Consider the following 26953-nt stretch of genomic DNA (forward strand, 5'->3'; position numbering starts at 1 on the left):
GTGAAAAATCCATAAAAATAAAAAAATGAGAGAATTTTAGAAAATTATGATGAAAACCTGCATGTTTCTCATTAAATTGGGGCATTTAGAGAACTTTTTTAAAAAAATTATTCATTTATTTAATTTTTTTTTATTAAATTGTGAACGTTTCATGTCATTTTTGGCCAACAAATAAAAGGTTCTGATAAAAAATGTTGTAAAATTATTTTTCAAAATTGTATCTTTTCCTGCATGTTACTCGTGGAATTAGGGTAGTTACAGAACATTTTCTGAAAATTCTTCTTATAAAACTTTCTGTCAAAATGTGAACGTTTCATGACATTTTTTTGGTCAAAAAATAATGAATTCTGATGAAAGATTTTGTTTATTTTTCAAAATTGTATCTTTTCCTGCAAGGTTTCTGTCAAAATGTTAAATTGTACTGTATCTTTTCCTGCATGTTTCTCATTACATTAGGGCATTTAGAGAACATTTTTAGAAATTTATCTTTATAAAGGTTTCTGTCAAACTGTAAACTTTTCATGTCATTTTTGGTCAAAATAATAAATTCTGATTAAAGATTTTGTAAAATTATTTTTCAAAATTGTATCTTTTCCTGCATGTTTCTCATTAAATTAGGGCATTTACAGAACATTTTTAGAAATGTATTTTTATAAAATTGTGTATCAAAAGGTGAATTTTTCGTGTCATTTTTGGTCAAAAAACCCAAAAATTGATAAAACTTTTTGTCAAATTATTTTTTAAAATTGTATCGTTTTCTGCATGTTTCTCATTAAATTAAAGCATTTACAGAACATATTTAGCTATTTATTTTTATAAAGTTTTTGTCAAAATGTGAACTGTTTCTGTCATTTTCGGTAAAAAAACAAAATGGATGAATATTTTTGTAAAATAATTTTTCAAAATAGTATCTTTTCCTGCATGTTTCTCGTTAAATTAGGGCATTTAGAGAACATTTTTAGAAATTTATGTTTATAAAGGTTTCTGTCAAACTGTAAACTTTTCATGTCATTTTTGGTCAAAATATTGAATTCTGATGAAAGATTTTGTAAAATTATTTTTCAAAATTGTATCTTTTCCTGCATGTTTCTTATTAAATAAAGGCATTTACAGAATATTTTTTTGAGAATTCTTTTATAAAATTTCTCTGTCACTTTTCGTGAAATTTTGGTCAAATTTTGATGAATATTTTAGTAAAAGTATTTTTCAAAATGGTATCTTTTTCTGCATGTGTATCATAAAAAGATTTTTTCTCACATCTCATGTTGGTCAGATGGTGAAAATTGATAATGAAATTTAAAAAATGTGAACATTCCATCTTTTCTGCATGTTTCTCATCAAATTAAAGCATTTTGAAATTTATATTAGAAAAAAAAAATCTTTTTGGAAAATCGTAATTTCACATTTCACGTTGGTAACTTTTGACCAACAAACTTTTCATGAAAATATTTGAAAAAGCACAATTCTGAATTTTAGGTTTTCTACATGGTTCTCATCAAATTAGAGCATTTTGAAATTTTGAAAAAAAATTGTTGAGAATTTTTCGGCAAAATCTTAATTTCGCATGTCATGCTGATCAGTTGGTGAAAATTTATAATGAAAGTTTTTAAAAAGAGTAAACATTTAATCTTTTCTGCATGCTTCTCATCAAATTAGAGCATTTTGAAATTTTAATTTTTTTTTTTAATTTTTAGCAAAATCCTAATTTCGCACATGTTAGTCAGATGGTCAAAAAATGTATGATGACTGAAAGAAAGCAGAAAAACAATTATCAAAAACAAAAATTGGGAAATGTTTGGTTGCAGTTACATTACCTTACTGTCTTTCATTCCAGCTAGATGTTGAATAGCTCCAGAAATTCCAACAGCGATGTACAAATCCTGTGAACATTAAGAAATGTAAGTGTTATTTTCTTAACATGAAAGGTTACAGGATATGCATCAGATCAAATCTATCCCATGGTTGGTGTGTGGGATGTATGAAAGCGTAGTGAGGTGATGTGTTAATGCACAGCCATATGAATATTCTAGTGATTTTTAATAATCACACTGCACCACGTTTTAGTGTGAACTTGGTGCAGCAAGTCAAATTAATTGAATTTTGAATAATATTTTATTTGTGCTACAAACAAATACAATAATGCGACAGCTGTGAATGTAGGGTGTGGTTTGTCTAAAGTCCTACCTACAAAAGAGGGGCGCTGCAGAACAACTGCTCTAACAAAATGTCAATACTATGCTTTTGAAAGCAGACAGAGCAAACCATAGTCAGACCAAATTGTTTTAGATATTTGTAGTTATAAGTCTTTTATTAAATAAAAAATATTAATATAATTTCTCCAATACAAGTTTGTCTAATTTGACACAGGTTCAATGAGTTCCCTAAACTGCTGTGGTGAGAGAAAAAGTCGAAATAATATGCAGTATTTTACAAGCTGGTCAAAGCATTTTTGAAAATCCAATTTAGAGAGTGTACCTTGGTCAAAGGCCCTGACCAGACATCAATACATTGTGCTTTAATGGATCAGCTGAATCGTTGAGAGATCCTAATGTGCCATCAAGAGCATTTCACTGGGCTTAATGTGTGGATAATCACAGCTTGGCCAAGCCAGCAAAAAACACATAATGGGGACTTAACCTCTTTAAGAGGAAAGAGCCGACATCCTGATGATACAGAAATGTGAGCATGACAACAGCTATCAGGCATTTGTCAAACACAATAGGTTTCTGAACTCTGATGACTCAGTTCTAGCAGCACATGTCTGAAAAAAACCAAGCCCCTCCTTTAATTTTTCTAAGGTGTGAGAAATCCATAAATAAAAAAATAGCTTACCGGTGCTACAATTTTGCCAGTCTGTCCAACCTGCATGTCATTGGGAACATACCCAGCATCCACTGCAGCTCGGGATGCACCAACTGAAAAAAGGATGCGTTATTAATTGCGCATGAAACACATTTTATTTTGTTACAACATGCTGATCACACACTACCTGCAGCATTCAGTTTGTCAGCGAGGTCATAAAGCAGTTTGAAGTTATCTCCGCTTTTCAAGCCTCTTCCTGAGAGGAAAACAAAACAGATGAAGGACAATTCAACATGTGAACAAACACACTATAATGGTAATAACTAGAATTAGTATAAATAACTGAAGTGTTCTCTTTTTGATTCCTTCTGATAGAATCTACTATTTAAGCCGGTTTAGGTTGTTTTCAAAATCTGGTAAAAAGGGCAGTTTGGATGCTTGAATGTCAATTTTCCTACTACAAATTTTTAAACAAATAGTTACAAATGGTTAAATATTTGGGCAGAATCCTCCATGACAAATTGCCGGCTCCTACCTCCTGATATCACAGTTTTAGCACTTGTCAGCTCTGGACGGTCACTCTTTGTCAGGTTCTGCTCCAGCCACTCAGAGATAGCAACAGGTGAAGTTGCAGCAACTGCAGAACAGAGGAAGACAAAATGATGCGAGACATAACCAAGAATTTCACTAGAGGTGCAGTGAGGCTGAATAAATATTTAATCATCTATGCTACAAACAGTTTTGTATAATTTGGATCAGATTTTGACTTTAAATGATAAAGCCACTCTACCTTCCTCTGATGTGGCACTTCCTCCTCCTGGGGAAGCCGCCTCAAAGGACGTCCCTCTGACAGTGAACACTTTGACTGCTTCATCACATTTCACAGTGCTAAGAGCATTACCTAAAAGTAAATGAAACATGTACAGAAATAAGAATCCTCAAAAAGAGCCACAGAAAAAACAATTGTGCAAACTTAGCACAGGCAAAAATGTCATCTAACATTATATTTATAAAAGAAAATTAAGATGGCCATAATAATTAGCATACCTGCATAGATGGTACGGACAAAAGTGTCTGGGGACTTGATCTCAATAATATCAGAAATAGGGGCTACATCCAACTTGGCTGCAACTCTAGGGAGCAAGTTCTGCAAATGACAGGAATAGATTACACTGTATTAGAGCATTCTTATATTTATTGATACCGATTTAATTTTCACAGTTAATAGCAAGTTTTGAAATAAAATTTGTATTTTACTCATTACAAACACTGCACTGAAGTGATTGACACAATCGCTGCTGTTGTCTGATGCCTACCTTTCCAAAAGCTGATGCACCAGCACAGATGTGGGTGAAATTGAACTGTTTTTGTGTTTCCAGGATTAGTGGAGTCAATTCCTCTGGAAGAAAAAGTTGGCGAGACTTGTTAAGTCTGATTTTTTTTTCTCCACATTGTGTAAATATCAAGTTGTATATGGTAGCTAATCCTTGCTCAATAAGAAAAATCACTTTGATGGATGTTTATGTTTACAAAGAGACATCTATATGAGGAGAGACCATATTCCTGTGGAGCAGGAAGTATTTTGAGCAAGGCATCTTGATAAAATTAGGCTATACACAAATTTCACACAAAAAACATTTAGATTCTTTGTGGTTACTGACCTGGCAGAGCACCTTTGTAGGAATCATGCTGGGCCACCAGAACTTTCTTAACACCCTGTATTTTGCTGATTTCCTCCACAACCTAGACAACACACGCAGATAAATATAGTTGATCAAGATTTTCTGATGCTTCCATAGGTCCTCATTTTTTAAATATATTTTCCTACTTTTTAATTCTTAGCTCTCTTTTGACATTGTATTTCAGTTAGTACTGCAGAAGTCCAAATAACCCTTCAACATTATCACAATCCCCTCCTTGAACCGCAACCTTATTGTGGTGGAGGGGTTTGAGTATCCAAATGAACCTAGGAGCTATGTTCTCAGGGGCTTAACGCCCTGGTAGGGTCTTCCAAAGCAAACAGGTCCTAGGTGATGGATCAGGCCAAAGCATAACTTCAATCTCTGGGAGGGGTACTGGTTAGTGCACTTCTTCCATCGTCCTGTTGGGGGACTTCAACGCTCAGGTGGGTAGCGACAGTGACACCTGGAGGGGTGTGATCGGGAGGAATGGCCTTTCTGATCTGAACCGGAGTGATGTTTTGTTATTGGACTTCTGTGCTAGTCAGTTTGTCCATAACAAACACCATGTTCAAGCAGGGTCTATCATTGCATGTGGCACCAAGACACCCTAGGCCGGAGGTCAACTTTTTAGTCATTTTATCTGAACCCCAGCCATATGTCTTGGCAAGCGTATTGTAAAGTCTGTAAGGAGAGAGATGTCTGGATGTTCCTGCTCAGACTGCTGCCCCCGTGACCCGAATAAGCAGACAACAAGGGATGAATGGGCACTATCACAATAATAACACAAACTACTACTTTTGTTTACCTTTGAACAGTTTGTCCCAGCAACCAGACAAGACACATCTCCACCCAGTTTACTGGCAGCAGTGATGGTGTTCAGAGTAATTGGGGTCAACTTGTCATTGTTGTGCTCTGCCACTACCAAGGTGCTTTGAAACCTTTGCAGGAGACCCGTCTGTCAGAGAAAGTATGACACGGTAAACAACACAAACAGATTGGTAAAACACTTACACTGCAAATTATTTATTTGAAAATGCAATTTATTTTATCTTGACATGCCACATTAAAATATTATGTTTCTATTCATGATAACTTGATTTGTGATACATATCACTGATTTGTGTACAAAGCTTAAAATATGAATGACATTTATGGCTGTGTAAAAAATTAGATTTTATTCATCTCTACGTACAAAACATGTATCAGAGCAATACAATTTTTATTTGCATTTGTAGCACTCATGAAGCAGAAATACACACTCCCAAGACCTACAGTACAGTACAAACATATGAATAGACTTATCATTTTGAGTACCAGTTTCCAGAGTCCACTTTTCTGACCTTGATACCAGTTACTTAAAAATAGTAGAGAGAAACTAAATTTATTCGTGATAACATTCGTGTTACTATATAGTTAACCTAAGTAGAGTTAGTACACCTAACACTAACCAGTCGGTGTACATACGTGAAACGTTTTAGGGGAAAAATAGGCTTGTAGGAACAAAACCTTTGAAACACATTACAGACTTGGTACAAGTCAGGACAATACCAGATTTACCTGGATATGACTGAATGTAGGCAGTAATGACAGGTCATTCAGTAAAATCTAGGTCACTTTAAAAAACAACATTCACTGTCTAATATTAAGGTATATTCTAAAATGCAGGACATGCCTTTAGCAGTAACTTGTTTGTTTTGTTTTTAACGATTATGTAATATGACGCTCAACGCTGATCTTTTATAACTCTGTGCCTATACTATGCTAACAACACCTAGCTTGGGTTATTCAATATATTGTCCCGTGATTGTATAGTTACATTTGAAAAGAAGTGAACTCAGAATAAATCATACTCTACTGCGAATACGAAGAGTCCCAAAACAGTATGAAATCCGATTATATATTTTCCACATGGACCAAACCAAGCTAACCTGCTAGCAGCTGCTAACATATTGAGTAACTGATGCGTTTCACTATTTAAGTCTTGCTTAACTGCAACAAATAATGTCTCCTCTACATTTAACTCCTGGAGTTACACGTGAAGCACTTACTAAATGTTTCAGGTTCGTTTTGTTAAAGGCTCTGTTCATTTTGGTAGCGATTCCCTTGCAGTCTGCAGCTCAGCGAGGGTGCAAAAACATAGAGACAGGGTCAATGACGTTTGCGGTCATTCAACTTCTCGCGAGATATAGCGTTAAAAAGCGATATGTCTGTCTTCGCCTCTTTGAGTCCGGAAAGATTTGCTTTATATTCTATTTCCTTTTGTAGAAACGTATCTTAAATATTTCCCCTGTTAGGACTGAAGCCTAACCAAATACAATGTATTTGATAGAATACAAATTTTTTGCGGACATTTTTTCAAATTATTTTTACTGCACAATTTTTATACTACATTCAAAATAAAAGATTGAAAAATATATTTGCTATTATAAAAACATTTGTAGTGATTAACGACATAAATATTTATTGTTTCACATATTTATAGAAAAGGGCCGAAAACTGGGAAAAGGAATGATTTGAGCAACTTGAAAATGTCATTACATGATTTTGTTGCCATTGTATCACAAATTGCAATTCATTTTATGATGGAAATTGTTTGCAAGTACTACTACTACTATCATAATATCAATATCACTACTACTACTACTAATAATAATAATAATAATAATAATAATAATGATCATTATTATTATATAACTACCGTTACTGATAATAGTAATTCCAGTTATTCCATTTAAAAAAAATTAACGTCTGCTTGTGGGGGAACGATTTCCAAGAAATCTATACTAAATATCATCCAGCAGAGGGCACTCTATGGCGAGGACAGTGTTGAATGGATGTATGAGAAATACATTTATTATCTTATTTTCGGTTTACAACCAGCCAGTAATAATAATAATAATAATAATAATAATAATAATAATAATAATAATAATAATAATAATTCTATATTATTAAAATTACTTACTATCGAGTCTACAAAAATGTAAGTGTTAGTGATTATTTAACAATAAATCCTTCGTTTATAGAATTACACTTAAAACTGGAGCCTATCATAAGCAGGGAAACTGCCGAGTAAAAAGAGATGTGCAGTGCTGTTGGGCACGACAGGAAAAAGAAAACACCAGGCACGCACACACACATAGACGTACACACACACCGCAAAGCACACACGCGTGCACACGTGTACACAGCTCCCCTCACAGCCAGTCTACAAAATAACAGAGAGAAAAAAACTAGGGTCCCTGCAGGAGAGGAGAAGATTTGCATGGCACCTCTCCCACTCTGGACGCACGGAGAGGTCCAGGTCTACAGACGTCACTGGTCCAGGATCTTTGTTTTCTCTCCACCTCTCGGTGGAGAAGGAATACAAGTTTATCCTGCAGCCTGCAGGGACGGGACGCTCTCTCTGTGTGTCTCTGTGTGTCTCTGTCTGTCTCTGCTCCATCTGTCGGACTTGCACTGGGCCATTTCTCCTGTATGGTGGACATCCTGCTCAACACTTCTTTCTTGGATGATATGGGGGATCATTCCAAAAGTAAGATCTGTTTCTCTCTGGATATAGTTTGTTTTGTTATTATTGTTATTATATACCAGAAAGTCTAATGTTACTTTCCAGTATCCGCAGTTTTGTTCATTTTCATGACTAATTAATAAACATCGCGGTTTACAATATAAAATAACAATATGCACACACTCAGCAACCTCGTTCTTTGTGTAACAAAGAAACCAAAAATCTAAGCAATATCACTACAATTACATTACAGTCTACCTTTTGCATATTTAAATGTTCGCCATTCAAGATTATTTTTGGATTTCGTCATTTTCTTGGAATGACACTGTATGTTTGCTGTGCGCAACAACTTCGCCTCCTCAAGGTGAAAGGGAGGCTGAAAAGGGGGTTTAACGGGGATGTCATGGGGATTAAAAAGCGCACACAAACAAACTGAGGGGGTGTTGCATTGATGCATGGTCCTCCACATTTCACACAGAGAAGTCGGGAATCGCAATGTGTGTGGGCTGTGGAAGTCAGATACACGACCAGTACATCCTGAGAGTCTCCCCGGACCTGGAGTGGCACGCAGCCTGCCTGAAGTGCGCAGAGTGCAACCAGTATCTGGACGAGACGTGTACTTGCTTCGTCCGGGACGGAAAGACTTACTGTAAAAGAGATTATGCGAGGTGGGAATGCAACCAATAAATTAATAAATAAAACTTAAAAAAAATGTCCTGCATTTCACAAATTTCATATGTTTTACTGTGTTCATATGCAAAAAAGTTACCCTGGAATTAATGTGGGTCGTTTTGTAAAGATGACAAATGTCTATTTAAATTCATTCATACGATATTGGGTTTACTTTGTGCACATCTCTTAGATATAGTGCTGTGCAAAAGACTTATGCCACCACGAGCCATTGTTATTTCTGTATTTTTAAAATAGTTTAATTTATTGTGGGTTTTTTTTCGGATGAAACAAAAATATAGAAATGTTTAGTCAATATCCAAAAAACACAATTACAAAAATACGTTCAGAACAAATGTGACGTTAAATTGTCAATTGGTTTATTATTTTTAATATTTTAGTATTAAAATAAAATGTAAATTATTTATTCCGCATGATTCGATTTGAATCTCTAATATTGTCTGATACATGTTTTTTCCACAGTTATATAGTAAAATAGACTTTTTTCTATAAAGTAAAATAAGTAAGGGAGTACAATTCTGGAAAATATTTCATCTTTTTGATAACATCCCAGTTTTGGGGCCTTGTCAGATTCCCTGTAAGAAACAACACCGGCCCTTATCTTGTTTGACTTAAGAATAAAGGCGCAAACACGTGCAGTTTATAATATCATGTCTAAATAAAATGGCGAAGTCTTCCTTTTTGAATAAGTTCAGGAGCCTTGGAGGAACAAAACAAAACAAGAGGCGGCGCAGACGAGCGTTACTAATTCAGCAGCAGGGAAACTATAACACGGCCAATAAGGTTCAGGACCAACGTGTCTCCCTTTGCGCTCCTTTTACAGGTTATTTGGCATCAAATGCGCAAAGTGCAATATGGGCTTCTGCAGCAGCGATCTGGTCATGAGAGCCAGGGACAACGTGTACCACATGGAGTGTTTCCGCTGCTCGGTGTGCAGCCGACACCTCCTGCCGGGAGACGAGTTCTCCCTGCGGGAAGAGGAGCTGCTGTGTCGGGCGGACCACAGTCTGCTGGCGGAGCGGGGCTCTGCAGGGAGCCCGCTGAGCCCGGAGAACATTCACAGCAGAACATTGCACATATCAGGTGTTATTATTATTATTATTATTATTATTGTTATTATTATTATTATTATCCTGTTTAAGGCCTGGTATTTTCAAGCTTTTCACATCAAATCACAGACCACACTAAACTTTAACTGTGTCTTCACCTCAGACCCGGTTTCGGTTCGTCACCCTCCTCATCACCGGAACCACGTCCACAAACAGTCAGAGAAGCCGACCAGGGTCCGGACGGTGCTGAATGAAAAGCAGCTCCACACCCTGCGGACCTGCTACAACGCCAACCCGAGGCCGGACGCTCTGATGAAGGAGCAGCTGGTGGAGATGACCGGCCTGAGCCCCAGGGTGATCCGGGTCTGGTTCCAGAACAAGCGCTGCAAGGACAAGAAGAAGTCCATACTGATGAAGCAGCTCCAGCAGCAGCAGCATAGCGACAAAACAGTAAGTGCACTAGCTCTGTTGCTATTATTATTATTGTTGTTGTTGTTGTTATTATTTATAATTTGTTCTGTCATGGCGTATGAAGTCAAATTGATTTATTTAAAAACTGAGCGGAATAGTTTGTATCTAACTTCTCAGTTCTCAGTTTCTCTGCGTCACTTCCTTTACTCTAGTAATAAACGATACTGAACGTTTTATACATATGTAGTCATTTTTATTTTGTTTCCCAAAATACGTTTTTAACGATAATATAGACAAAAGGAATATAAATATAGACATCTAAAGAAAGAAAAACAAATAACCAACCGCTTATTATTATTAATTTTACTTTAATATAATTATTATTGTCGTTGTTTTATCATTCTTGTTGTTGTATTACTCCCCGTTTTCTTTTACATTTATGGGCAGACAAATTAAATACATTTAATTATTTATTATTTATTATTTGTTGCGTCAGAATCAATAAGAAATAAAATGATTTTGTTTAAATATTTACTATATTTTATATTTATATTTTAATATTTAATAGACTGTAAGATATTCCTATTTTTAAATAACCAAAGAAAGATTGATTTAAATATTTTATACAATATAGAGAGTACAGCATCGACGACACTGTTAATGCTGAATAAACCTCCAGTGATTTTAATGCAATTGTCTCTGAAAGTGTCACGTGTTTCTGCGTTATATTTCAGCAGAAATCAACGAGAATGAATTGATTCCACGTCTTCAGATCTCGATATTTAATATATGTTTTTATCTTTTTACCCTGGTGTAGAATCTACAGGGCATGACAGGCACTCCTCTGGTGGCGGGCAGTCCGATCCGCCACGACAACACGGTGCAGGGCAATTCAGTGGAGGTGCAGGCCTACCAACCCCCGTGGAAGACCCTCAGTGACTTCGCCCTGCAGAGCGACCTGGAGCAGCCGGCCTTCCAACAACTGGTAAATAAACGATAAACAAAAGAGATAAAAACAGTAAAACAGAGAGGGAGAGAGGGAGAGACAGACAGCGAGAGAGAGAGGGAGAGAGAGAGAGAGAGCTTAACAACTGTTGAAATAGTCATATTTAATTGGGCCAAAGAAAAACGATAATTTTGTTTAACAAATAATGTAAAGATGATTAAAAAATCAATCTAGAGTTCAGCGACAACGAAACCTCAACCAACTTTATTTGAATACGTAAACAACCGTTTTTCAGTTAAACCACACACGCTTTTCTATGTAAATCCATCCATTATAGTTCATATTTAAAAATACACACTGTAATAACGGAATTTGAACAATTAAATAACAAACGTTTTTACTTAATCTGCTTCAAATTGCATCAAAAAAGAATGAAAATAAATAGATCGATTTTGACTGCGAGTCACGAGAGGCAAAAATAAAAAAAAATCAATTTACAAGAACCAGACTGAAGTACGTGTGTAACATCTGACTCGGTTCTTATTTACTATATTTATTACCGCTGTTCTGAACAGGTTTAGGTTATACTTTGTGTTTATTCTTTTCCCTCCGGATTTAAAGACCGGGTCTGGAGAGATGTGTGAAAGTGTTTCTGGACCAACAGGAAATTCACATCCTGACTCCTGGTTTTGATTCTCGTCTCTGTCAGGTGTCCTTCTCTGAGTCCGGCTCTCTGGGCAACTCCTCCGGCAGCGATGTGACCTCTCTATCGTCTCAGCTACCGGACACACCGAACAGTATGGTACCGAGCCCGGTGGACACGTGAGGTCGGGGGTCAAGAGGTCAGAGCCGGAACACGCCACTGGATCATCACTCCTTTTTTCCATGAGAGCGCAAAGACATGTGTCCGCGGCCGAGGACCTCAGTGACCTGACAACCCCGCGGGGGACAAAATAAAACCGAGACAAAGAATGATGACGGATGGATTATATATGTGGATATTTCCAGGTCAGGACTGGAGCAGTTCACTTTTCTGGCTCAACGATACCTCGGCAGACCACAGCTGCTGTCCTTTAACATGATGCCAGAGGCTGAAGTGGACATAAAGTGTGGATTCCTGTCAGTTCTGGACCTCGTACTTACAGTATGTTTATCAGGAAAACTACAGACTGTGTACATATGCATGACTCTTTTTTTTAAGTTTCCATGTTGACTCCTGTAAATTTAGGGAAACAGAAAATGAGATAATTGCTGTTTTTCTCCAGAAAATAAGTTATTAATATTATTTATTATGAAGACGGACGTAGTGGATCTGGTCAGTAAATATATAGTTGTTATTTGCATGTAAAATCCCACTTGTTCCGTTCACTTTCAGAAGACTTTACATTTCTAAGAGTCGGCCAAATAAACCAGTGTTAAAGTGAATGGAAACCTGCTGCTCAGAAATGTCTGCCACTGTTTTAAGTGGAAGTTAAAGCTGGAATTTTTTTTCTCCTGTTTACAAAACAAATCAAACTTTTATTAAGGGGTAATTGAATACAAATAAAATAATAAAGACAAATTAAAACAACCTGATATTGGGTGTTTTAATATAACATGTAATGTGTTAAAACCACAGTCACACAGTTGTGGGCATGTAGATAATTAGACTAAGACTTTTTTTTAATTTTCCTAAAAGTGTCAGGACAACTTCAAGTTAATGCTGAAACAGTGAAAGTGTTGCCAAATGTGTCAAAAATTGCCCTAGCGTGGTCAAACATGATTAAAAGACAATTTAATGTCTTTCTTTAAAGAGCTGTTACCAAAACTGAGCCATTTAAAAGCTAAAGAAGACAATGAAAAGCTCACAAAATTAGCCATGTGTATGTACATATATATACATATATTAATTTGTGAAGAGATTAAGTTAAATAAAAAAAAATCAAGATACCAAAAAATCATATCGAAAAAGTAATGTTAAAATATATTGGTCAACTATTGAGGACAGAATTGTACAAAGAGTAGCAAAAATAGTGACAAAGGCACCACAATGTCTGATTAAACAACAATCCTAATTGTCTAAAGTTAGCTGAAGTTAAAAATGATGTTCAACAAAAACAAATGTAAATATAAAATTTGCTGGAATATATTTGAGAGCTAACCTACAACTACCTTATTGTTGGCAAAAAAGCTTCAAGTTTGCATAAAAGATTAAACCAAAAAAAAAAAAAAATAAGGGTACAGAATGATTTAGTTTAGTTTTTTCTACACGAAAACCTAAAAATAATTAAATGTATACAAAAGTCAATAATAAGACAACTAAAAGTCAGTAAAAAAAACATCATAGTAAGATAAATGATAAGATCAAATGTTAAAATATATTTTAAATTTTTTCAGAGTAGCTAAAAATAATAGCTTTAAATTAATATAGGTGGGAGATAAAGCCAGAAACTGAAACTAATGAATGAAACAACAAAATATTCATATAATTTTGGACGCAAAAGGGACAGAGGCTAAATTTGTAGCCTAAAGGTAAACATTAAAAAACTACTATACATTATTAAAAAAGTTCTAAGTTCTACCTTAGGCTCCAAGACCACATTTTGAGCAACAAATGCCACAGTGACTGATGGTTGATAAGATATTAGTAACCATTTAACCCGTGAGTCAAGTGTCGGTGGATGAGGAACAATAGGCCAGTTCAGGTCTTTACATCACCTGGTCATCGCTGCCATAACCTGTGAATCCTTATCAATATCTCCACGGCGGTTGGTTGGCCTCACATGTTCAGAATTTTTTTTTTAAATCCAAGCTGTTTTCGTTAACGTTAAAGTGAGAAAGCGATAACACCGGTCTTACCTAAACAAATGTCTCAGAGCTCTACCAACCTGAGGCCCACGGTTACAAGTCTAGACAGAGCAGAGGCAGCGTCGGCCCCTTATCTGCATCTGGCATCACCTGCAAAGGATACACCGAGTGGACCCACAACAAAACCAGCAGCCGCTCTGCAGCTCCCAGGACACGCATCTTGGCGTGTCCTCGTTTATTTTCATTCCAATAAGAAATCCTGGAACGGCAAATAGCCCCTGGACAAGGGAGCGCGGAGGTCAGACCTAGAGTGATACTCTACACCTCAACAATTTGTTGGGGAGGATCAGTTTTTTTTATCAGTGAAGAAAATGGAGTCTTGCTGAATCAAGATCCTGTTAAGTCCTTTAAGGACATGCTGAGTTTGTAGAGCGTGGAGAAGAGATAGAGCACTGATGCAGCCGCTTCTATTAGATTAATCAATGCCTCACGTTCACGATCCACTCTTTGTAATGTGTTACTCTTGATAAAACAACGAACAAGCAAACGGGCTAATGGACATTTTAGTGAAGTCCGAAGATCATGGTTTTTGATTTCTGATATATAACTAATGTTTGAATAGAAAGAAACACCAGGCACATTACTAAAATGAAATATATGCACATATGCACACAAAGCTAATGACCTGAAACCACAAAGATGACTTGATAAACATCCTGTCTATGCTTGGTTTAAAATCAAAATAAAAAAAAGTATGATTTTAACCAATTCTTTAATGGGTACACAACATACTTAGGCTTTGGGTAAAAAGAAAAAAGTTTCTAGAAATTAAAGCACACTTGAAAGCACACAAAAACAGCAGAACAGTGCGGCTGAAATAGAAGATGTGTGGAGATGTGTAGAGTAATTCAGACTTGAGATATTCTATTTCCAGTTATTTCACTGGCAGATGCAGTGAAATTATATGAGGTCTAAGTTAAAATGTGATTTTAAGTTTTAGCTACAGAGCAAGGAGAGCTATATCTTCACTTTGCTTGTTTTAAAGTCTTTGCACTAAGAGTTCAAATCTTACTAGGGTCCTTAAAGGTGGGTTGTAACTCAAACAGTGGGCCACAGGACTGGGTTGTAGCAGCATTAGCTAACGCTGTCCAGTCTAACTATTCAGTCTGTAACTTTAGCCTCTGCCTACTGAGCTATATATGCCCATATATATATATACATATATATATGTATATATATATATTATGTACGTATATATATATATACATATATATGTATATATATATATACGTACATATATATTTACAGAAAACATAAATATCACTATGTACAATCAATAATTCTTTGACGTTCTGAGTGTTAGCTGTAACTAGTCTGACTCAGACTGACTCAAACTTTTCACCTGACATCATCTCGTCCTCATATTTTATAAAACAGTACAAATTGAATAAATTTGTTGTGTCCATGTAGATGGAACAGTTGACATCACGGCACAGGTGAAGCACACGTTCTCCATTTGTCCTCGTCTCAGGAGAGCTGCACTAAACTGACCCCGTACCCGAGTCGATCGGCTGTGGACACGAAAAAAGCGAAAATCAAAGCATCGATGCCTGCTTTTACTTCAACAATAGAACAAACAAACTAAAGAACAATACATCATACGAGATTTATATAATTTTACATAGTAAATAACTCAATAAATTATAATAATTTGAAGTGCCTCTTTAAACAGAGAATAAAAAAAAAGAGAACATAACTGAAGACATGTGAAACCAGAGCAGGTCATCTTGTTTCTTTTATCCGTACTGCACACAACATCCTGTCATTATTAACAATCAAAACTGGAATAAACGCAGTGATTCAACACAAACCGTTACGGAGTATAAATGGTTGGCAAGAAGTTGCAGGAACTACGGTGTCACAGCTGAAGAAGGTGTCAGTTTCTGCCTACAGAGGAAACACTCGGCATGTCAGGACAGTCCACGGACCGTTTTGTGCGTGTGCTCCGACCGCACTGAACAAATAAGACAGTTATGTGCAAATTCCATTAATCCTATAACAAAGTGAATTCAGAGGAGTCTAAACAGATGCATTGACGTAGAAAAAAAACAAACAAAAAACTTCACAGTCTTTCACCCGACCAGAACAGCTTGTGTTCTCAGGAGCAGTCTTTCATTTCATTCAGAAAAGTAACACTGGTGCACCACCTTCTTCCCCCATTTGAAGTGTTTATGCTGTGCTTGGATACTGCCAGTGAAGTGAGAAAAAAAAAAACCATTTCACTTGGTTTTTACTCCTGTTCCTTTAGGAAAAACTGCAGCGCTGAGTCCCACTGATCCCGGGGAAAACGGTAGGACATGTCGCTGTAGTACTGTGGCGCTGAAACTTTAAAAAAGACAAAAATGTGAAATAAAGTTAACATTTTAGTTTAGTTGATTTTATATATATAGTAAAATATATATATATATATATATAAATATATATGAATAACTACATAATAAAGTGTTTTCACTAGCAAAATTGTCACTGAATTAATCATATACATATATACATAAAATTCAAAACATATATAGACATATTTTCTTTAATACAGTAAAATCATTTCTTTCAGGTGTACATGGATATTCTTGAGACAACGACAGTGAAAATTCTTGTGTGGAAAATTCTTGAATATGAATTTAAATAATAAATTAAATCATATTTAACACAATATTATTTTAGAGTCACATCAAGTGATTCTTATCAGAACAACATACCCATTTGCTTTGTCTGCTTCAAGGTTTTCTCATTTGTTGCACAGTCCTAGAAAATAATAAAACAGTCAAGTTCAACAGGTCTTGATAATTTCAAATGATCACAAGTATTAATTTGTCTTATAAAGATCAATTAGAATGCTAAAAAAAAATTTGATCAACATATTATTGCCCCTGCAGGGTCAGTCCCCGCCCCCCTCTCAGGAATGCTACCAAGGTTAACTACTAACAATGAGGTCAACTAACAATGAGGCTGGCAGGACAGGACGCCATGCATTACTGCTTTGTTTGAAAGTCGTGACAATAGCTTGTCTCTCCTTGAATGGGAGTTAATCTGTGTCCAAACAGTGAGGGGGAGAGGACGGGTCTGTTAGAGGAAGATGAAGGAGACAAGCTGTTTACAGGGAGGTGAACCAGTGGCAGGTAAATCCACTGTGAGGGAAATGGTTTGTGTTACACACTGACCGTGGAGGGTGGGCTCAGGCAGAAATGACCGAACTGTTTCTTTGTCTTGTCTTAGGAATAAAGTTCCTATCAAATGTTTTTTAGTTTTAGAGACCAAAGAAATCCAAGGAAAACCAAATCAAAAGCTGTTGCAAAGCTTCACTGATGTGAACAGATTTCTGTTCAAGTTTGCTTTAAAAGTGGGATTTCTGCTCTGATTTTCTAAATCTGAACCAAACACAGTTCAAGGCTCATTACATTAAACTTTTTACTTACCGTCATATTGGAGACGGTATTGCGTGATGTTTTTTTTATTAAAAATCCTTATTGATTGATTTTTTCTCCACCGTTTCTCCAAACTCACACAACAAGTCACACTTTAAAATAAACTAAAGCGTCACCAAAGAATTACCCCTCTACAAGCATGTTTCTCTGTGGGAACTTTCTGGGGTAATATGACCTCATTCTCTAAATAGGCAGTTTTTACTGGCTGAAGAGTTGGAGTTTGGTCTGACTTGACTGAGAGAAATGTTTTTCTTTATGTTCAAATATTTATATTTTGATCTTACATTAGTAGAAAAACAAAAATTTATTTGCAACCCTAAAGCTCTTTTCTGCACAGAGCTGGTGTGACTGTTTTAGTAAATCTACTGAGCCTGACCACGGCCCTGTGTTTACCTGGATGAATGTAGCCAGCAGTGTGCAGCTCATCTCCTGCTGCAGGATGATCTTGTTCTGGGAGTTGTTGTAGCAGCCTGAGATGAGGGAGGGGAACAGCACTTGGACCAGGTGCTGCTGGCTGAAGTAAGGGAAGGGCAGCTGACACAGTTTCTGCAGCACGCTGGGCTGGCGGCCAGACTGCACTATCACCTGGAACACACAAGGAGCAGGACCAGTCAGTGACCGAAGCCGGGCGCAGTGGCAGTGCTGGTTGTAAATTACCATCCTCAGCCCCCCCCCCACATGTAAATCTGCCACTAAAACAACACACAAAAAGCCATTAGAGGGAGACCTGGGGGGGCACAGCCTCCCACTGCACAATTACAGGCTATAAAACACAACGATGGGATGTTTCGTTCCTCCTTTGTACCAACAGCGATGGCAGAGCGGCTGAAACACGAGAAGGCAAATGAGACATGTGAACTGATGTCATTACGGGCGAATAAAACTTCACTTTCAAGTGTTTCTTGAACACTTTGAGCAAAATTCAAGAGTCACAGGAGCCAAATGAGAGAGTAGCTGAGATTCAGAAGACATGCACACTCTGCTGAAGCTCGTCAATAACAGCACCTTTTTAAAAATCAGTCCTAACATTTGTTTAATTAAAAAATGGACATAAAAAAAAAAGCAGGAGTCATTTCTCTTTTGGCCTTTCAAACCCTAAACAGTAGGAAGGAGTTAAAAAAAAACTTCTTGGGAGGACCAGACTATGAGACTAGGATCTCAACACCAATAGAAACCAGAAGGGCAAGGTGAGGTCCCCAAGTCATGGCGATCGTAAATCTGCAAGATTTACAAGATTTTAAGAACATGCTTTCCAATACCTTCCCGTTGGCTTCTCCCTTTGATATTGCACTCCAAGTTTCAGCAGCCGGATAAACAAAGCGATAATTCTTCACTTTTATCAGTTCAAGGTGAAGCCTCTCAGAGCTGGACGTCTACAGCGGCGTTCAAAGGCGCACAAATCAGCATCATTTGTTTAAGGAGTCCAGATGAGCACATCAGACACGCAATGAAGTATTATTAAAAGATATTTATTATTATAATAAAATGAGAATTTCACCTTCAAAATTGGAAAAAAACTCGTATTCAAGAAGGTTGAACTACTGGATTGGTGGATGCTTTTGAGATCACAGTAATTGATTAAAGAAATGTCGGTGCAAAGATTAAAACCGTGCAGTGTGTGCGCAACAGAGGAAGAACAAAATCTCTAGTTCAGTGGCTCAATAAGTGGTTTATACAAAGGAATGTACGTCTCACTGGACAGATTCATCCAGAAAAGGAAAGGGAGGAAAATACGCTAGCTCTGGTTGTTTTCAAAAGGAGAGCTGTTTATTTTCAGTGTATGTATTTTGCTCTATTTTTTTATGTTTCTTCCCTCTAAATCCTGCAATATCATATTCATCTTGTCTGTTGCAACACAGCCCAGAAAAAGGACCTGGCAAAAATAAAGGAGTGGAAGTGGTCGTAAATTTCAAAATTAATGCAGGCTAATTCATTTGGGAGCCAAAAATCATGATTCTGCAAATGCTTTAGAATTATTCTTCTGTTTTAATGCAGGGCATTTCACGGCTCAGGTGTCATAATTTAACACCTGAACTCGGGCTATGAGAAAATCCAACCCACAAATCAGCTGGCCGTCTCATAATCCTCACTGCGCTCAGATTCATCTTCAGCTACCCGGACCAAGTGACTGTTCTCAAGTGCCTGACGCTGGATAACATAAAACAGAACCTGGTGGCAGCAGGAGCCTGGAGGTAACAGAGAAAACAAGAGCAGAGCTAACTTTCCACACCTTCATCAGGTGAGAACAAAAAGACAGAGGGCGAAATGGATCAAAACAGAGTAACCTCAACCACACCGTCAGAGGTATCTGCAGCTCAAAGGCTGACATTACAACACTAACAACAAGCATCTGAACACATACATCTGGCCCCGGTAAGAGGCAAGCCCCTGTAAAAACTCAAGTGTCTGAGCTGCTCTGCTCTTTCTTAACTTCAGAGATCTGGCTTTTTTAAACAGTGCTGAGTTTTATGATGCTTCCCATTACATAACCTCCACACTGTCCTCAATTACAACAAAGAGTGTGTAAAGTTAATGTCCTGAAACACAAACAAAGTCCTGGGAAAAACGCTGTGTAGGAACTGAAGTTAGAGGCGAGTTAAAAAAAAAAAAAAAAGACACCTTTGAGTCATGGAAAAAAGGACAGACTGTTAACATCCTGCATTCGTTTGGCTGAAAAAGTTGCCAAGAAAAAGCCTAAAAAGGTGTTAGTATAATGTCATCAATCTTAAATTAACAAAAGCTTTATTTTTTTTGTACAAAACAACAATTTTCTGTTGTGTTAAGCAATTTCCAGACAAATTAAATCATCTTGGATAAGGGCCTGAGGTAGAAGCTACTGCTTTATGACCTGTGAAAAAGAATGAAAAAAAGAGAGAAATGGCTGCTTTGATTAAAAGAAATTGATGACGCATAATCATGCCCTCTATCCATCTAAAATGGATATGCATAATTTTACATGTTCATTAAAATAAACACAAAATGTATATTTATAAAATATACATAAACATATTTCTACACTGTAACCAATACATATACAGTAGATAAATCTGCAATATCAATGTTATTCTTCCCAACAAGAAGATTTTACCAGAATCAAATAACAAAACTTGTATATTCAAATTTATTTACTTGACTTCTATTTATTTTATTTTAATGGTTGGATAAGCAATTAAAAAAAAAATCCTAATTTAGGTTCGAAAAATTCTAACTAAAAACTAAAAAAAGTCCTGTGTTCCATTGACGACTTAGACACACACGTCACTCTATCCATCCACAATAAAAAACCCAGATCCATCCCAGCAGAGCTGCTCCACTGATAAGACCAGCAGCACATCAGACACCCCCAAACAAAGTTAGTCAGCCGACAGTTTTAAAGCCTCTTCACAACATTTACAACCCGGTTCATTGAAACATGCTGTGGACACGTGTAAATTGTTTCAAGACAAGTGGGATCCAGCAGAGCAGACATTGACATAGACACTCCAACTTGACTTTAAAAAAAACAAACTGACAGCTGTCTGAAAACCCAATAAAACCTGCTGTTTACACAATAAAGCTTAATTACTCTCCATTTATCTGTGTAAGCTGACACTGCCATTCCATCCCAGATCCTGCTGCAGATAACTGCAGCTCTGAAACCAACCTGACAAACGCACAGACAAATGCTAACTTCTCACTGAAAGGTCTGAGTGTCCTCAGCCTCCATTTGAGTGCAGTGGACCTGTGTTCACCCTTTAAAGCAAAGTGTAAATCATCCACCAAGCTAACAATCAGCTCCTCCCCTGCCAGTCAGCGAGTCTCTCTGTGTGTTTCTGTGACTCTCTTTACTCTGCTGGGTGATTCAGTGTGTGCATTCCCAAACGTTGGCTCCCCATGGTCTGCACCAGCCACACTTACCCTGCAGGCACAGAGCGTTAGGTTGTCTCGGTGTAACAGACAGCTGATGGGAGCATTTCAACATCATGTTAACAGGAATTAGAGAACTAAAGCTGGGGCTTGGGCCTGCAGGGCTGAGGAAACGCCCCGTACAGAAGAGGAAGAGGAGGAATAACACCCAAAGATGAGGACTGGGTTCTGAAGTTCAGTCCTAAAAGAAAATCGATCATAACAATGGATTGGCTGGACTCCATGAGGAAGAGGGCGTCCAGAAGCTTAGAGAGAAATTCTCAGTTTCTGGGCGAGTGTGTGATGAGGTCAACATCGTGTGTGGCCATTTTACACGTACACACAGAGAAAGTTTCCACTGTGAAAATGTTTAAGTCAGGATGATTAATATGTCATCACTTTACGATGACACCTTTGTCAGTTGGAAGATTTACCAGATCATCACTGTGCACAAATTACAAATGAATCACTGTCTTCAGAAGACAGGGGGAGATTAGTGGAACACACCTCTCTACAGGATGTTGATGTCAGTTACGGAGAAAAGCTCTGCTGTTCTGCTTTGTCTCCCCAACAATGACAGAGTACAAGATTTAATGAAAGAGCTGCATTGATTCGATGAATAACAAAGCAAAAACGTATATATTCAATCAAATGTAGCCAACTGTTTTTGATTAAAAACGTGCTTTATGTATGACTGAGCTTCCAAACTATGAATATATTCGGGTTGCTTTGTTTTGACAGTACACATTATAGACGTTGTGCACAATGTGTACGACACGTAAACATTTCACGAACAAGTCGACAAAAAAAAAAAAGAAAAAAAGGAATTACCCGATTTCTCAACTATGAAACTAATCATTGGCTGCAGGTAAAACAATGAAATGTATGGCAGCATGGCTCAGCGAGCAGCATGAGCACAGAACACAAGTCTACATATGCCACGCTGCAGTGACTTTGTTCCTCCAGAACTGAGGGAACACATCACTACATACGGTTCTGTTTCATAATTATCAGAAGACACACAAAAATGCAAACGTGTATGTATATATTTACATACATGTATATATTATGTACATATATACTATAGTTATATATATTTACATATATAAATAAATGTGTCTATATACCGTATATATATATTTACAGTATATACATACACACACACACACACACACACACATATATATAAACATATATATATATATGTATATATATGATCTATAAAAGCTGCTGTGCTGCCCATGAATCAGCAGCCTCACTGCCACGCAGGGCCGGGGTCGGCTTGCTTTTTTGTTCTGCCAATGCTTATATTAACTAGAGAAAAAGCTCAAGCTGCTCCGAATATTCGCCTTAACGCCGTCCATCTTTGTGCACAACCAAATGGACACGTTCCAAGAAGTGGACCACTGGCAAAGATCAACTCTGCGTAGAGGTTATGTAGGATCTAGTTTCCTGACAATCTACACTTAAATATAATTTTATGAAAGATGGGTAAGGAAGAATTTGATTTGGATGAGGGGGGAGTTTTTGAAAACATTCTTTCCTGCACAGCAGTGCTCAGGTTGCGGAGGAATGACATCAAATTATGAAGAAGCAAATGTTTTAGTGACTCACGCCCACTCTTTTATTGCTGCTGTAAGAGTACGACGACAAATCATCCGTCACCCATGTAATTTAATCATCAGCCTTCATTTAATTATTCAATATAATATGCAAATCAAAGCTTCAGTGACCGAGAATGCTAATGCAGTACATCCTAATAATTAAATTGGATGGGAGTAAAGGAGATTTTATTTCAAACTAAAAAAAAAAAATCTGGCCAATTGGAAAATTGGTTGTAAACAGAGGTTTGCTGTGACTCTGGGGTTTAAATGAAATATCAGAGGCTTTAAGAATCAAGCTGCTGTCTGTGTGGGTCAAGTTTAACACAATCAAAGCCCAGCCAACTGCAGCACGGATAATCAGGGGCCCGGTAGACAGGCCATGCATGACAGCCAATTACACAGCAGCCAGATCTGCTCCATCACATCCTGCTAACTTCAATTGAGCTCCCCGAGTAGTTCTTTAAAAACACTGCAGCCAGACTGCAGCTCTTACTTTACGAGGAGGGAACAATGGGTCGCCCTGTGGGACAAAAGACGACACGACGCAAAAGGAGGAAGGTGTCAAAGCATCAATCTTTAAACAGGTGCTTTTTGTTCCAATGACAAACCTGCATCCCGTTAATAATAGATGAGTATAACAGAAGTAAGTGTATATTACCCAACAGACACCTCTTCATAATAGGAAGTGGTAGCAGTGAATGTAGCTTGTACTACTTACCAACTGACAGAACAATATATAACACCAGAGCTGTTGATGGTAATTAACAGGTGAAATAGAAAGTAAAACAATCTCTTCTCTAAGCTTTCAATACAGATTATTTAACTATGCCCAGAATATCTGTGACAAATGCTAAACTTGGAAACTATGTGGACATTTCTATAAAGGGAACAAAAAATGATAAGTGTTTTGTTCTACCTAGATTTGTTCAAATGTTTAGCATAAATATTATCTGGAAATTCCCCACATTAGACCATAATTTGGGGAAGGCTTTATTAAACATTCTGTTTTTCAATTTTTATTCTATTCTATTGACCTTGAATTTTGACCTCAGGAATCAAAACGAATTGTAATAAAAACAAAGCTGTTTAAAAGGCAGAACCGTTGAATTGGAATTATACACAAAGAACCTGAAGACCCAGAATGTATCACTGTACAGAAATTGTAGACATTTAAATGTCTACAATTTCTACCCTGACATTTAAATGTAAAGGAACAATAGTATTTCAGTTCTTCCAAGAACCTCTGCTCTTACTCAACTGTTTGGTTCAGATCTTAGGTTTTCAGTTATTTTAAACCTTTATATCTTCAGTGTTTTACACTGCCTTCTCCTTGAAATTTTCCAGGTGTAGCACAGGATACTAACTAAATGCACACAAGTTCTAATGTAAAATCGTTGAGACATTTTTAACTGAACCATAACTAGGCTAATCATGTGTCTTAATTCATGCTGCTTTACCTGGTTGCCAGCATGGTTGACAGTGAAGTATCCAACACAGATGATGACCTCATGCAGCAGCTCTTCAGCGGAGTGCTGGGAGCAGTACCACAGAAGAGAGCTGACGATGTGTCGGAAAGCCAGTGACAGGCCTTCGGCTCCGAGAATAGACTGGAACATCACAGAAGAAGGACAAGGAGCTCAACACAGAGAAACATCCATTGTATGTTTTCCTCGTAAAAAACTAAAATCTGTATGTGTGTAGGCAATTTCTGCAGTGTTCCACCATAAAACGACCGAGTTCCACTCAGAGACGAGTGGGCTCTGGGTGAAGACAGTATTTATTAAACACATCAGTTAGACAGAGCACCACAGGATCATCAGAGTCCTATTTGGTGTGTGAGTGGTGCAACTTTGATTGAGGAACTATGTGTATTGTGACAACACACACCAAACATACTGAAACATGTTGTTTCAATGTAATAAAGCAAAAATGTCACTTAATAATACATTTATTAATTCACATAAAATGAGTGAAAAATACACTGCTAATTTTAGGGGTCAAACGTTTGCTGCATATTTTTAAGAATCTCCATACAAACGCCTTTAAGACTACTTATAAGAGGCTTGCTGAGCAGAAAACAAATAAATAAATAAATGTTCCAAATTGTGCCCATCCAATCTGTAAAGTGAACGTGGGTCTGTGCTATTAGGTAATGTGAAACACAAGGTGATTACAACTCAGGGCTACAAAAAGAAAGATTATTTAAAAGTCCATAAAATTCCTGCAGTGAAACTCTTTCATATCCAGCTGTTTTGAATTGCCCGAGTGTGGCGGGTCAGCCAGAGGAAACTGCTTCAAAGTAATTACCGCAAGACGTTAAAATAATTAACGTGTGTTCTCCTGCCTTGGTCTGTGTGACGACTGAGCACATGTGGGTGATGTACAGGCCAGCGTACAGTGCTAATCACCCTCACTGCGTCCTAACGGCTGACCCACCAGGATCTATGAAACCCTGACGACTGACCTGGGGGTCAGAGGGCGCTTGTGTTTATGTCCACAGGTCAGGTTTGTCCTGAGGAGAATAACTCCTCTTCTAACAAAAGAGCCAGCACCAATTTGATCATGTATACAGATTAATTATACCCAGGGAGGATTGATTAAATATTTGTAGCTGTTTAAAGGCAGAAGGTAGAAAAAAAGTCGCTTCACAAATTCTACAGTTTCTTCCTATGATTAAACTCGCGGGAGAAATATGAAATCATAAAGACAAACATATCATATTTATTCTTAATACTCTGCCAAAATTTAAATTCAACATTTTTAAAGAAAATATAAGAATACCTGGAAGGCACATAGGTCAAGTAGGGCAAAACTGTTGAGGAAACGGATGCCTTGCAGAGCCACCTGGACAACCCCGGGGCCATAGGGTTCCTGGCTTTGAGAAGCAGACTCTGGCAAAAAGCTGTGCAGCAGGATGCAATAGAGTGTGTGCACCACTCCCACCAGGTCTGTTGACTGCAACAAGGCTGTCATTCCAGTCGGATCCTGATGTCTATTGTCAAATATGTTGGGTGCACTGGCGAGAAAGAGAACAGAAATAAATGGTCAGCAAATACATCAAGAATGACTGGACATTTTATTAACAATTATGCAAAAAAAAGACACTTTGAGCAGCCGTCTGATGATAAACTTCTGTCTAGTGAGTAAATCCAGAGGCTGCTGACGTTGGATGAAAGGAACGTATGAACATGAGCAGAAGGATAACCTTTTCTTTAGCAGGAAATGCTCTACTCCAGTGTTTCTCAACCTTTTAAGCCATTTGTCAAATGAAACAAAAATATAATGTTCAAGTAAGTTTTCTGCAATTTCCAACACTTTCACAAATCTTTGATTAATCCTAACCTACCTTTTAACATTAAAAATGTCACATTTATAATGTTGAAAAAAAAAGCAAAGATAAAGCTAAAATGTCATATCAGACTAAACCTGAAATCCAACCATAAAATACTTATCATCCTTACTTTCTAAGATTTTTAGATTTTTTTTTTTTAAATTATGTTATTTACCATAGGGTTTCTCATCATCAGACAGCGTGTCATGATATCAGCCATGAAAAAACATACATAGCAGCTAATACCGCTGCACCACCACTGGCTATGTTTCAGAACGGAGGGTGTGTGACCTGTGAAGAGAAGCTACGGTGCATGCCGATACTTGATGTTAACCAACAGCCTCTGTGTGAAATATGCTGCAAGGCAAGAACACAGCCTCCTAATGCCATTCATAATCCCCTGACAGAGCAACTGGCATGGCCAAAATATTTTACAGGGCTTTGATACACAGAGAACGTTGGCACGAAGGATCTTGTTGACCGCTGTCTGACTAACGTGACCTGCCACGTTGCACCGTGTTTTCTCACAGATATACAGTGACAATTAAAAAAAACATAGTAAAGAAACAACAGGGATTTGTTTTGGACAGCTTATTCCAGTACAATACACAGTACAATGATCATCTGAAAAGTACATCTATGGCCTGCTACTGGTGTCAACATTTATTTTCCTTTTAAATGACTAAAGTGCAGTGCTGATGTCTCTCTGCGTGTCTGTGTTCTTAGCCTCTGTCAGCGGCACAACTGAACCTCTCTTAGCCCAGGTCACTGAA

The 26953-nt window shown here is 37.3% G+C and overlaps 3 protein-coding genes across 7 annotated transcripts in view; 1 reads left to right on the forward strand and 2 right to left on the reverse strand.

The window, feature by feature from the left end:
* Positions 1-1727: 1727 nt before the first annotated feature.
* Positions 1728-6685, reverse strand: etfa (electron transfer flavoprotein subunit alpha). Its single transcript, XM_008312264.3, has 10 exons — positions 6533-6685; positions 5290-5439; positions 4464-4545; positions 4119-4201; positions 3850-3949; positions 3593-3703; positions 3338-3439; positions 2990-3058; positions 2833-2915; positions 1728-1880 (listed from the first exon to the last, which is right to left on the reverse strand). The coding sequence occupies exons 1-10, from the start codon at positions 6569-6571 to the stop codon at positions 1806-1808; spliced, it is 894 nt and encodes a 297-aa protein (XP_008310486.2). The 5' UTR covers positions 6572-6685; the 3' UTR covers positions 1728-1805.
* Positions 6686-7604: 919 nt separating this feature from the next.
* Positions 7605-12980, forward strand: isl2a (ISL LIM homeobox 2a). Of its 2 annotated transcripts, XM_008312199.3 has the most exons (6): positions 7605-8019; positions 8474-8663; positions 9509-9768; positions 9898-10184; positions 10963-11130; positions 11801-12980. In XM_008312199.3, exons 1-6 carry the CDS (start codon positions 7962-7964, stop codon positions 11915-11917), a joined length of 1080 nt encoding a protein of 359 aa, XP_008310421.1. In that variant the 5' UTR covers positions 7605-7961; the 3' UTR covers positions 11918-12980. The 2 variants fall into 2 exon arrangements, with proteins under 2 accessions (XP_008310421.1, XP_024912015.1); XM_025056247.1 differs by having other exon boundaries at positions 7780-8019; positions 9509-10184.
* A 2496-nt stretch (positions 12981-15476) lies between these two features.
* Positions 15477-26953, reverse strand: part of scaper (S-phase cyclin A-associated protein in the ER) — a 53258-nt gene continuing 41781 nt past the window's right edge. For all 4 annotated transcript variants that reach the window (XM_017033220.2, XM_025056052.1, XM_017033222.2 and 1 more), the window contains 5 exons: positions 25631-25865; positions 24307-24456; positions 17754-17945; positions 16635-16680; positions 15477-16263 (listed from right to left, as the gene is read on the reverse strand). In XM_017033220.2, coding sequence (XP_016888709.1) covers positions 16169-16263; positions 16635-16680; positions 17754-17945; positions 24307-24456; positions 25631-25865 — 718 coding nt within the window. In that variant the 3' untranslated portion in view covers positions 15477-16168. The remainder of the gene's footprint in view (positions 16264-16634; positions 16681-17753; positions 17946-24306; positions 24457-25630; positions 25866-26953) is intronic.

Source organism: Cynoglossus semilaevis, chromosome 6, assembly GCF_000523025.1.
Source record: "Cynoglossus semilaevis isolate Cse_v1.0 chromosome 6, Cse_v1.0, whole genome shotgun sequence".
In the NCBI taxonomy this organism is placed as follows: domain Eukaryota; kingdom Metazoa; phylum Chordata; class Actinopteri; order Pleuronectiformes; family Cynoglossidae; genus Cynoglossus; species Cynoglossus semilaevis.